Below are 13969 nucleotides of genomic sequence, written 5' to 3'. Positions count from 1 at the left end.
ATTACCATCTGCGTTTAGGAAGGATTTGTTTCATTAGTGTTCCGTTTGACTAAATTAGTTTTAGCCAAGTGCACATTATAAACTGGGAATGTGTTTACACTGACAAAGGCTCATAGTCTCTGTTGAAACAGTATTTAATCACTGTGTTTAATCATTGTGTTTCACCTTTGGTGTTTCAGGCCTAAAGTCAGATCTTGCATTGGAGTGTAGAGGAGAGGCTGTCCTCCTCTTTTATCTTGAGGCAAAAGCAATCGATGGGGCACCAGCATTGACAAGTACCCAGCACTCGCACTCAGTGTGGCATCTACCAATCCTAGCTGCCCTCAATGCCAAGTTAAGAGCATAGTAATTACCATCCTGTCAGGTTTTATTTGAGCCTGTATGAAATGTTAAAGCCATGGTTAAGGCTTGACATGTTCTTTCGACGCAGGAACAATCAAGGTTGGTTCAAAATGCTTTTGTGTGGTTAAGTTTTGGGCTATAATTCAGTTTTTAGGAGAAATCTTTAGGTGAGATTCTTGGCAGCATTTGTTCCTTGAGTGGGTTATTGATCAACTCTGCCAGTTTGCAAACCATCATGGTCTTTCTTTTCTTAATTTTACACTTCTACCCGTGTGATCTCCTTTGTCGTATGTTGTTTTCCCCCTTTTCTTCCATAATTTTTCAGAATACCTGTTTTTTTTTCTCTGATCCTCTTAGATCGTGCTTTAATCACTTCACAGATACACAGACAAGAAAAAGAGGCTTGCTACAGTTTTCCACAAAAGAAGGAAATATAAATACACACTTCCCCATTGACCAACACGTCCAAATTTAGCTCTGCTTACAATATCTCTGTCTCACCCGGCTACAATGCTCCTTTTCTGATCGCAATAAGACCAAACAATAACATTTTGGAGCCTGTAAAACACACACTTGGGCACACAAACAATGTACCATTGACCAACTGCTTTGTTTCCAAGAGCAAACATATTGAGAGAATCATAAGTGAAATCATAGTGAGAATGGATCGAATACACACAAGAAAAGGGAGGGTTGAATAAGACACATAATTTGTTCTGGGCTCAGCCAAATTGGCCCATTCACACACTGCAGGCACTGTGTGGGATTTCCTCTTGTTGAGGAAGCTGTTGGTCTGAGCCTTGTGCTAATGGCCTCTGTTTATCTCACATGGCCCTATTTTGCAGCTAGTGTTAGAATAGAAAGAGATGGTTAGCTGTGATAAGGCTCAGATTTATAGAGTGAAATAGATGAGAAGATATGCAAGAAAGAAGTTGTGAACAGATGACATTTAGATATATCCAGAGAATAGATTTTCCCCTTCCTTAGAAGTTTTTGACCTCATTTATTGTGCAGAAACACACACAAACACACACCATGGAGTGGAGAGACTCTGTAGCTGTGACCTTGAATACTCATGTTGGAAATCAATTGAACTGTTCTATTAAGAATGATTGATGCATGTCATTGGCTGCTACTTGGCTGCCTCAAGTGATGGGAGCAAATGCTGTTCCACTTTAATGTTCAATAATAGTCATATTTCTCGTAGACTTTTGCCTTTTTTCTAAATATTTCTGTGTTTTCGACTGTGTGTGTGTGTGTGTGTAAGTGTTCTGAACTCTTCCCCCACAGTGTGCTGGTGATGATTACAAAAAGCTGCTATTCTCTTCGTCCCATCATGCATTAACACACTCATGCATTTCCAGCTTGTTTTTAAAAAAAAAAAGTGCTTATGTGTATTGTGTGTTTAAGCATTGTATACGTGTACGCTTGGGCATACATGACCTGCATATTTTATTGTGTTTTTTGTCTCTGATGTTTGATTGGCTTTCTAGCTGTCATTATGTTTATCAAATTAACATATTTGCCAGCTTGTACTTTCTCTCTAGCCTTGTCTTGGTCTTTGTCTATTGGATTTGTCTCAGCTCTTTGCAGGCTTTAAAGACAAGGAAATCCTAATTGAATTGCTTTGCAACTCCACAAGCCACTGTATTAATAGACAACTTGACATCAATCACCCTGCCTTTGTGTGTACTCGTGTGTGAGTGTGTGTGTGAGACGGACAGTGTGGGGTTTTGTATCTGTGGTTAAAAGCCTTCCCATTGATCCAGTGAGAGGCTGCTGCGATCGGGCACTCTATCCCTGGAGATCATCTCTGCTCACTCATGCTTTCTCCATGTGGGTCTCCACCACATATGCTTTCCATTCTTCCTTACCGTACGTGTCTCTTTTTTAAACCAAATATTATAATAACCTCAAAGTTTTATATGAGTCAAACATGATCAACACCAACTAGTTAGATTATTTTGTATATTAAGAAAAAGTATTTGAAAGGTGCTCTATTCAGAACTTTTAGGGGGGGGTGGATGCTCATCCATCAATTCATCTTGCTCGGGGTTGTGGGGACCTCTTATTGTAATACTTTATTACACACATTTTTTCTTGACTTCTCTGTAGTTCATTTACTTTACTGTGAACCATCTTTCACCATATGTAGTGTTATTGGGGTGGTATCTTTGAACTATTTCCTAAGGTTTAGAATGCAATATGTGTGTCTCTAATTAATCCTTGACCATAGAACTTCAGATGTTCGAGCACTGGTTGAGAGAAACAGGCAAGCTGGAAAGTTTGGCTCAACACATGTATCTTCCAGGTGAGGTCCCATAATCTTCCTCTTGGCATGGCTCAGTTTGACTATACTCACTCTTTCTTTCACAGTTGATAGTATCACTTAACTGGTTACTACTTTTGGTACCATCATGTTCTAGAATAGACGCTAAAGCACACAATGTGCAGGTGTTTCCATGTGTCAAAGTTCCTGCATACACTTTGTTCTCTGAAGAGGGTCGTTCACAGATCTATGAGCATAGTTTGAATATGTTTGGACACAGATGACAGAACTACGAGTTTTAGGCCACCATTTATAAACCAAAAACATAGTTTTACACTAAGCTGTTTTGTTTCTCAACTGAGCTCAGCCAGTTGTTATGCATCTTCTGAGATGGAGTCCAACACTTGTGAAGCTGGTTGCTTTGACAGTGTAATGACCAGATGCACACTTGTGGAGGTTCAGTCCCAGGTGGCGCTGGAAATAAAAGCCCATATGCGGCACTAGAGAAAAGAAACTGCCCGGGAGAGGAACATTTTGGTGAATAACATGTGCATAATGTGATATATAATTTACTCTGCTCTTTCTTTCAACTCCTAACAAGTAAGATGATCTTCAAATGCCATATTGTTATCTACTGCCTGTTGTTTTCTCTTCTTTCATTTTTCAAAAACCTCATTGTAATTACAAGCAAAATGTTTTAATGTAACATTCCTCAAACTCTTCCTCTTGACAAAACTCCCTGAACTTTCCTTTGGCACAACCACAGGCTGACATTTGCAGACGATTAACTGGAGAAACAGTTTTATTCAATTTATGCTTTTGTCAAATATTTGTAAGTGATGATTTTGACCAACTTAATGTGGACAACACATTTTATCACCATAGCTTATCAATCTCTTGTATGAATTAATCACATTTTATTTGAACAAAGTTACATTAGATATTCATCTTGATCAAATTTGCAGTTTTTTAACATTTTGATTTCTTTAGTTTTAATAGATGACAGAGAACAATCAAGCATTGGTTAGTTACACACTGTGAAAGCAGTACTTGGAGTACAACATCTATATATGAGCATGAGATTGGGATCATCAAATAAACATGACCCCCTTTAATTGGGATTTCTCATCCAGAAACCAGAGTCAGAACACACACAAACACACACCTCATCAGATGGTATAAGGACAGGCTAAAACGAAGTTAATTGTTGTCCCTGTCTCAAAAAAGCATTTTCCCTTGACTAACTGCTTTGCTCCCCTACCTCTTCTCTCTCCGTCTCTCCATCTCACTGTCTCTCTTTCCTGTGCATATTTACATGAGTGGTAGATGGAGTGAAAAAGTAAACGTATAATTAGGCTACATTACTTTGATTGTTTTCTTTTCAGATTATGCCTGCTGTCATCTCTGCGCTGTAAGAGAGGGCGAAGGGCATGATGCGATTGTACAAGGGGATGGATAGGGAGGGGCATGTCGTGTGATGGTGTGTGCACATTCATGCATATGTGTGTGTTTGCATGTGTGTTGGGGCATCCTGCTGCGAATCGAGATTGTATTTCTAGCAAGGCCTAATGTTTTGTTTACTGAGTGTTCAAAATGCCTAATTAATAATCCCCCAATCTGCCTGACAGTGTGAATGAGAGACAGGGAAAGTGATGTGGAAAAAGAGATAGAGAGGGAAGCTCAGCTCTTTGAATGCTACACAGCATCAATACAGCCCGAAAACTATTGAGAACCAAACCAAAAAGAAAAATGCCTCAGCCTCTGGGACCTTAGTACAAAAACTCATTGCAGATTGACTGAGTGCTGTTAGTGACCAGTAACTGTGAAGGAGGCAGACAGAGTTGCCACATCTTATCTGTTGAGACTGGTGGAAAGACAGAAACCTACCAGCCCAGTGACTAACAAGACAGTGACTTCCTGCTTAAAAAAGAAAAGTGTATCTTATAATAAAAAAGGAACAAAATGCAAAGGGAAAAGAGTAGTTTTTTCCCTCACTGCTTTACTGATATCAAAATATGAAATCCCAATGGGAAACCATGAACTGCAGATGTGCTCTGTGGGAAGTGATTATATCATACACTGGTTTGCATTACACCCAAATTAAAGCAGTGATTGAACAATCTTTATCAGTTTTTCAAATATGGAAAAGATATGAAATCTATTTTGACCACATTGCAGCTAACTGCCTGATATCGGATAGAGTTACTAACTCACTGTACTGTAAGTCTCACAATACTTCTAGTATACTTGATTTTTGTTGGGTAGGGGTTAAGTTTTTCCTAACTAAACATTAAAGGGGGCTTATAAATAATATAACGTGGAATAGCTGTTTAACGTCACAATGTCAGATGAACCAGTTGATGCAGCTATAACAAGGATTTGCAGTATGCTGTCAGACATATGCTGACATTTCAGAAAGCTTTATTTTATAGCCATTCATCTGAATATGTTAAATTTACAATATTACAATATTTCAAAATGTTCTCTGTAGGCAACACTGCAGGCCTCATTTGTATGTTAGCAAACAAGCTAGCTGCGTATGTGATATAAATTTTGTCATGCTTTTCAGTCTGAGAGGGTCTACAGGATTCCTCAGAGGCTGACGGTGAGCAGCCCAAATGCTTGTAACTGCTCACACTGAGTTCGCCAACTACACGTGCTTCTGAATTAATCTCCATTTAGAAAAACAACATACTATAGAAGAAAATGAACAACAAGCACGCTTGTTTTGAGGACAGTTTGCAGGAGAATCAATTTCATCCACATCTCTAAAATGTACTGTAGGCTGATTACGTGCTCATGCATGGGAAGCAAAGGCAGAGCTGACACAAAACGTTTTTTCTAAACCATTATTCTGGTATTATAAATCAACCATTGTCTTTGGCCCTGATCTCAAAATGAGAACGAGTAAGGAAGAGGAGCATGCTGACAGCAACCTGCATAGAGGTGGCCCATATGTGTGTGCGTGTGTGTGTGCGCGTGTGTGTGTTCACAAGGTATAAATGCCAAGTGTCATGTCAAAAGCTCACTCCCTTTACTTCAGAGACAATACGTCTTCCCTCCCCGATGCTTTCTCCAAGTCTCTACTGAGGCAGAAAAACAGTGGGGGTTTCAGAGAGAGAAGTGTCAGACAGCAAGAAGCTCAACATTTTGGAGAGAAGAAGAGCAGTGAAGGACGATGAAGAACAGACGTACAAAGAGCTGCTCCACGTGGTGTTTTATCAGCACTGGTCATTTTCTGTCACCAACTGTGCAAACACTAAACTTTTATCTGTTTTATGTGTGTGTTACAGGGTGGTGAGGTGGGACTGTGAGATGGATATTTCAGCTCTAGAAGGTCACTTTGATATCGTGATGTGTGCAGACTGGTAGGTTCACACACACACACACAAACAGATTTATTTCTTTGTGTGTGCGCTTATGACATTTGTTCTCACTTTTGTGTGACAGTCCATGCATGGCCCCCTGCCAGTGTCTGGACTTCCCCTGCCTTGTCCACACACTCACACACTCATACATACGTATGCTTAGACGCCCGCCTGCCTCCATTTTACACCAAATTGCCTCGTTTTCATGCTTGGTGTCCCAGCAAATGGATGACTTAGGCAAATTGCAAATAATTGCGCCTTGACAAGGAAGGAGACTCAGTAAGATAAAGGAAGAGTTGAGGGTGGATGGTAGGAGGAGTAGAAATGGAGATGGAAATGGAGAGATAGAGGAACATAAACATAACAATTAGCCCATCGGTCATTGAAATGCAGATCTTGTGACCAATGAGGATTTTTTTCCCCTCCATTGCTAGTCTATAGGTTACCATCATTATTTTTAGAGTAACATGCACTGAAAAATATGAAGAAAGGCAAGCATCATCTTTGAAAGAGATTGTGACCTTACTTTTGTGGCAGATATCAAGATTCACCCCAGAAAGGTGACATGTTGTGTGAAATGGAGATTAAAAGACAAAATTTGATTCATGAATAATTGAAATTTTGTGTAAAACTAAAAAGTGTCCAAAAATATGTACTTTCATATGTTTTCTTCTCTCTTCGTAGAGCTTAACTTACATTTATGGATACCGTAATGTACTATGTTCACCCACAATAGTTTTCAGAGGCGTTCCTGAGCCCACAAAGTGATTTTCAACTCTGAATTGTGATGACTTTTAATGCAGTGCTGCCTGAGAGTCAAGTGTTTAAATGGTGATATTTACTCCAAACAATGAATTCCTCAATCTTTTCAGTTTTTGGTTGAGAAATGTTATTCTTGTCTTGAATGCCTGGAGCATTTTGCCTAACAGGACTTACACAGGGATTCTGACCAACTCACTACATTAGTCTGCTGCTTCAACATAATGAAGGGCTTTATGATGACATGATTTGGTCTTCCTCCAGTTTTTGGGTGGGGTCTCACCTGACATCTCAATTGCTCATGCAGGCAGCTATACAGAAACTTCCAGCAGGAAATACATTCTCCACCTTCATGAACACTGAATAAAATCAGCTTGCATACATATATGTCTATCTGCATAAGTGTGTGCTTGTGTTCTAAGTGCTGCATTAGCAAATGGCATCATCATTATTTTAATGTCACGGTCATTACAAGTAATAGTCAGGTACAACACCCAGAGAGAGAAGGAGAGTAAGCAACTAATAGAGGGTATTTTAAACTAGACTAGTGCATATTGTATGTGTATGTCTCTGTGACAGATAGAAGCAGGTTGTGTGAGAACACAGAAAATTGGATGTGAAGTTTTGATATTGCAGGTTCTTTTCCCGTTTATCTCAGCAGAGATCCACACTGTAGCCATGGCTCTGCGCACATGCATGTGCCAGGAGATGTTTGTCTGTGTGGTGCCATCTTTTCTGCATGTGTATGCGAGTGAGTGATTGTGTGATGATTGTAGTGCTAGTGGTTGAGGAGTGATGGCTGATGAATTAACGGGCACATCATTGTGATGATCACCTTCAAAAAGGTCAACAGCAGCGACTTCCACTCCAATTAATTTCAGCTCCTACTGGTTGCAGTGGATCCACCGCTGAGAGGAGAGGGAATCAGAGGGAGGCGAGGAGAGGAGTAAAGAAAGAAGAGTTTGGTGTAATGCCGTCTTTCAGTCGCATATTTTCTGCTACTTTCTTTAGATGTTCAACCCTTTGTTAATAAGATGGTATTATGCAAAAGTTAAATTGTTTAGTGTTGGAGTGGCTCTTTGAGATAGTATTTGACTGTGACATTTCATGTCTTCCCTCATTTCCTGTCATACATATAATGTTAAGTAAGTTTTTCCTAGTTTTTTTTAAATATCTACAAAAAACAGCCTAAATTGGTAAAATGAATTGAAAAATAAAAGGTTTTGCATGCATATTCATTCATTTAAAACTTTACCATTGGAAAAAGATCTTAAAAGCGTAGTCTCTATGTGAGACTAAGTGATCTGAACCACAGGTTAGTGTTCTGTCCAGTGTGATCTCTTGATATTAAATGTTAATATGTTAAGTTATGTTAAAATGTTAAGTTGTGATGCATGATGTGAAAACTTCACTACACATATGCAGAAAATGGACATTGTTAGTTAAGTTTGAGAAAGTGATTCAAAAGGGATTCACATAAAAAAGGACAGATTTTAGGAATAGTGTCGGGCACCTCCTCAGGTTTCTGTGCATGTGTTTGACAAACAGAGGCGGAGAGGGGATTCCTGCAGTAGGCATGTGGGTGGCAAAGAATCTTTGGCGGGGATGTTGGCATGTCTGCATTCCCTAAAATCTGTCCATGTGTGGGCAATGAGATAAAGCCCTGTGTATGTGTGTGTATCTGCTTTGAGAGAGTCTGTGTGTGCCTGCACTTCTCCTTCTTTTTGTTGCCATATTAACGTCATTTGCATCTTCTTTGTTTAATTTTAGAGCCAATTGTCAAACTAGATTCAGTTGGGAAACTGGACACATTAGTACTACATTCACAAGATTTTTTGTTTACCGCTCCGTGTGGTGACGGAGGCAGAAGGTAGAAAGTCACAAATATTTAACTGCAGTCTGTTACATTATTGATGATGTTGAATTGGTAAACAAGTGAGTGCTTCTGGGTCTTTGAAGATTTGCGATGGCTCAAAAAAGAACAGTTTTTCATCCTTTATGTTTATTGTATTGTACATACTCTGTGGGGCTGCTCTGTGCTTTGGTATTTTTCTCATAGCCATTTATCTAAATTTGTGTTTATTCTCACAATATTTCATTACATTTAGTGGCAGTCTACAATATTTTACAAATTTGATAATAGTGTGATTTGATCTCAGCTGTTGAAATCCAAATTCTATTGGCTGCATCATGCAAACTGCATATAGAAAGCCTGGAGTTTAACCATTTTACATGAAAGAATCTTTGAAGTGTGCTCATATCTAATTCTAAAGTAAAAAGAAATATTAGAATAACACATTCTAATCCATACACATCTCAGTATGCTTCTTAGTAACATGAACAAGTAAAAACATGTCATATGGCACAGTTTTTGGTTGAAATGTTTTCCATAATTACTGTTCTCACGTGCATTTCGAGACATTTTATTTTTTTTTTTTAGTTAGAGATTGTACTCTCACGACTGAAAATATGAGGAACTGTTTGTGGTGAGGATGTGTCTGTCCATAGCACACAGGAGTCAGGACAGGATGTAAAAAGTACGATGTGGAAACTGCTGCGTTTTGTTTACAGCATGTCAAAGCAGTAATGTTAATACAACATTTTTAACATATTGGAGATGTCTTAAACAATGTGGACTGAGACATACACGTCAGCAGAGAAGCAGCAGCTCTCACCAGCATTCACACTTGCTCACCGTAAATGCTCCAGAGGTTTAGCTGCCACATTCACACATTGTCTCACTCACCAGTTATCCAGAAATGTATAGGAGCTTTCTAGAAAATCTTTGCGTTTTCAAGTGTTCTCCTGAACATTTCTACAAAATGTCAGGGTTGCAATGGACGTATGAAAACCGTTTTAGTGTCTCCTCATGCAGTATTGCATACATAATCACAAAAGCGTGTTTTTTTCCAGACCTTATGTGATATGTGCTTGTTCTCCCGTCTCACATCACAGTAAGAGTCAATTTCCTGTGGCACTGTGGACAAAATTCCTGTGGAATTTAGAAACAAATTAAATCACAAAAAAGTCCAGAAGAACAAGAAAATACAGTACATGAAGAAAACATTAAAAGAAAATAGAATAGATAAAATCATACTGAACATGATTTCAATTAACAAATTTTTAGATATAAGACAAAGAAGAGATGATACAACACTACACTCGTAAAGTATCCAGTCATACACCTTTTAGAATATTTTCATACTGTAATTCATGTTGACCCTCAGAATTTAACCATTAGACACCCCCCCCCAGGTATTAGATGATGTCATTTGTTTCAACAGTTTCACCCCTGCAGCCTTGAAAATATGTTTGCATACGTGTGTAAGCAGACAAATATAGCAGCAATACTCTAACATACACACCCCCGCTTTGTCCATTGACCTCGAGTCAGTTTTGACTGGAGTTTACTGGGCTGTTCTGGGTGGGAGGGGTCAGCGTGAGACAATAGGCTTCTGACCGTCTGGGTGCATCAGAAATGACCTTAAAGAGGAAGACCAGTCAATGTGGCAGTATGAGCCTGAGACTGAAAAACAGCCAATCAAACTGTGTAACAGACAGATGCTTCTTTGTGTTACAAAATCTGACAATAATTTAGTTTAAATATGTTACATTGCAGACATTATCGTATGTAGTCAAAAGTAAAACAACCAAGAACTAAAATGAACAATAAATACCTGTCAGCCAAAAGAGAAACGTATGAAATTAGTGGCACCTCATGAATAAGAATAAACTCTGCTGCAAAGATGTCTCTCATTAATTGAAGTTACGACTTTCAGCATTTGTCAAATTAAAATTTCACATATATCTAAAACAACCAACAGAGTAAACTTAGACACTAAAACATGTTGGTAATGTGCCAGTGTACTAAATTACTATAAGATTATTTGCCTAATGTCAAAACTGCATGAATAAATGTGAGCAGCAGTAAAAATGATTTGACACTAAAAGGTATTATGGACTGACTCATTTCGTAATTTTCCAATAAGTGCTGCCTGCTAGCTTTAAAACTAGCGTTTCTCAGCTTTATGAGGGTGGAATCATTTTTCGATAGTTTTATTATCTGGTTGCTCTATATTGGGGAATTTTGAAAATTCTTTTCATACTTTTAACATCTATATCCGAATAAATTTCTGATTAAATTAGTGTCTGCCATAGTTAACAGTTGCTATTCCTCTAATAATTAAATCTGTCTTGTCACATTTTGAGTATTTGTCCATTGTGAGCATTGCTCTCGTTTTTCTGGTAAACCGTTGCCCCCTGAATGACACTCTGTCCTTGCCTTGGCCTCGGTGGGTATGTGTGTGTCTGTGTGTGCATTGCAGCTGTTACCTCCACCCAAAGAGTTCACTTCCTTGTTTTGCTTGCCACTCACTTTTCCTGTGAATTGATATCTGTGGCAAAATAAACTAAACAGAAACCTCTCACCTTTCAAGTCAAATAAACTTCACGCCTCTGCTTGGCCTTGGAAGAATAATAAACTTTACACATGTCTACCCACATCCTGGTTGTGGTAAGAGTTGGCAAAGGTGATTTGTCTGGTTCTCTCTTTTTTGTTTAATCTTAATTGCTGCTATCAATGCTCATACTAGCTGTCAAACTGTATTTATTACAGATGAATACATAAAAAAAAACATATCTGTGTTGCAAAAAGTAGAGATGCCGTGGGGAGATTGTGTTATGTGCACCTCATTGGGATCAGAGGATTTTAAATGAGGAGAGGTCAGAGATCATGATTCGGAGGTTGAGTCCAGATTGCAACTCTGCTGGCCAGTTGGACGGATGTACAGGATTATATCAAATCTGCACTGTATTGTTGCATTTTAGCCAAATTACTCCACACTCATCTGTGATAATAGGTACACACACATGCATCGACACTCACAGCATACTACTTACTTGCGTAATGGATTGAAATTTGTCATTGAGGATAGATAGACAGGTGTTACTTTGTTTGGAATGATTGTAGTCAGTGTGTGTGTGTGTATGTATATATATATATATATATATATATATATATATATACGCACTTGTATTACTCATGCTATGGGGTCCTTTGTTTACACATTGAGTATCAACCTTCCTTTCTGAAACAAAAAGAAAGTGATCATGGAAACATGATTGCTTATATCCAAATTACCATCTCATTCATCAAAGAAGCATTTTATTTATAATAAGATTTTAACCAGTCACAAGGGGCCACTGTTGGTGCTTAAGACATTAATTATATAAAAAGACATCAAACTGAGACTATTTGTATGTATTGAACACACATTTTCTTCTGATCACAGGAACTCTCAGAAATGTGCTTGTTTTTCTGAAATGAGTGAGACATATACCTTTCATCCCACAGTATATTTTGGTTTTAAAGACAACATGTGACCACCATTTCTTTGCCTTTTTCCTATTTTTGGTTTGAGGTTCCACTCTATACTTAATACACTTGTAACAGGTGGTGTATGGACCCAGTTGCAGTACAAAGGACTCAGAAGACAGTGGTAAAAAGTTCAACGTTTTACTTAGACTCTGTCAGACAGGCAAACGATTTAGAAACCGGCAAACAGGAATCAGGAGAGGAGAGGCGAAGTTCTTGGTCAGGGACAGGCTGGGTGGAATTACCAGGAGGCAGAGAATCAGGGACAGACGAGGGCGGTACCAGGAAGACAGGCAGGAGACCGCTGGAAAGACTTGCATGGCAAAGAACAATCTGGCAAAGGAGTGAGTGTGGAGCTGGTGACTATATGCTGGGCTGATTGCATGTGATGAGAGGCAGCTGTGTGCACAGGTGAGTAGAGTGAACTGACGAGGTGGGTGTGGCTGACAGGCTGAGTGGGGCAGAAGCAGCATCAATGGAAAATTACTGATGGCTGGATGACTGAACTGTGACAACACTGACATTTATGAGTATGCACAAAGGACTGTGGGTTCTCACAGTGTCCTTAAAATTCTTATGATTTAATGAGTTAAAGTAATTGAATCAGTACATATCTATTTTGGAATGGCGTTTAAGACAAAGCTGTACCAGGAAAGAGAAAGTGCATTTGTATGTATAGTGTATTTGTAAGATGTAATTATTAGTCATTTAGCAAAAATAGCTACATTTTTATTTAATAAAACAAGGCAGTAGACTTGTGACTCAAACAAAGGACTGTTTTCTTCCCAAAATCCACTTAAATTTGAATTATATGCACTGAAATGACTTTTGTTGTGTAACTGCAGTTGAATCTGCATGCAAACACTCACTCATACTGATTAAAGCAGCACGTTACAGTAGACATGCACAAATGTAAATATGAATAAGTTTTGACATGGTGATCGTTACACATTAGCTGTAAAGATCACATAGGGCAAAGGTGATATAATTCATATGTAGGCACTTTTGTGCAATATGTTGGAGCATGTATGCAGTCAGTTTGGTTTTGTTGACACTGTTAGCTCCATTTTAGTCTCCTTGTGTGAGTGTGCTTTCCAGGAATTAATTCCCCCAATTCAAGGTGTTCTTTCAATGCTTTCATGTGTGTTGGTAAAAGCATGCATTTCTGCACATGTTTACTGTAGGTGATTGTTTCTGTGCACGTTGGATTTTGTGATGCTCTTCATTCCTCTCAGTGCCTCGACAGCAGACTGAGGTGAATACCCTTGGAAACTCAATGTAAACAAAAAGGGAGAGCATCTTACTCATGCAAATTGTTTTTCTCTTCTTCCTGCTGGTGGATTTATTTGTAAACAAAAGAAAATAAATAGCATGTAGCTTTATCTGGCTCTGCCATCAAAGGAATGCATTCTAACCTGTTCCTCTTCTCCCTCTCAGTTTGTTTCTCGACCAGTACAGAGCCAGCCTGGTTGATGCTATAAGGAGATTACTGCAACCCAACGTAAGTGTGTGCTTCTATTTGTGTGTCTCCTGTATATATCTCTGCTTATCCCCTTCCTCTAAATCACCTCGCCCTATTCTCAATCATAATTAGGCTTTGCCCCAAACCCTACACACATTGATAGTCTGACAGGATTAATATCATGTAATGCTTTAATGCTTATTATAAGCAACTTGAATGCATCACTCTGATCTCAGTCTTTCTCTCCCTTTCCCTTAATCATGAATCCAAAGGCAACTTCTCCCTTTTGGCCTCACGATAAGACCCCATGCTGTGACAGCCAAAGCAAATAGTGGGAAATAGCACAAGGCTGGAAGAGATAGGGTTGAGATTTCTATTCATCTGAAGGAGAAGGG

At 38.8% G+C, this 13969-nt stretch overlaps 1 protein-coding gene across 2 annotated transcripts in view; it reads left to right on the top strand.

The window, feature by feature from the left end:
• The window catches only part of camkmt (calmodulin-lysine N-methyltransferase), a 116081-nt gene that overhangs the window by 85198 nt on the left and 16914 nt on the right, over positions 1-13969 (top strand). For both annotated transcript variants that reach the window (XM_072390692.1, XM_072390691.1), the window contains 3 exons: positions 2587-2653; positions 5905-5979; positions 13550-13613. In XM_072390692.1, the coding sequence (XP_072246793.1) occupies positions 2587-2653; positions 5905-5979; positions 13550-13613 (206 nt within the window). The remainder of the gene's footprint in view (positions 1-2586; positions 2654-5904; positions 5980-13549; positions 13614-13969) is intronic.

The sequence above is a fragment of the Leuresthes tenuis genome, unplaced genomic scaffold (genome assembly GCF_036924035.1).
Source record: "Leuresthes tenuis unplaced genomic scaffold, fLeuTen1.0.hap1 SCAF_8, whole genome shotgun sequence".
NCBI classification, from domain to species: Eukaryota; Metazoa; Chordata; class Actinopteri; order Atheriniformes; family Atherinopsidae; genus Leuresthes; species Leuresthes tenuis.
The sequence above is the reverse complement of the archived record's forward strand: the minus strand, read 5'-3'. Positions and strand labels throughout refer to the sequence as shown.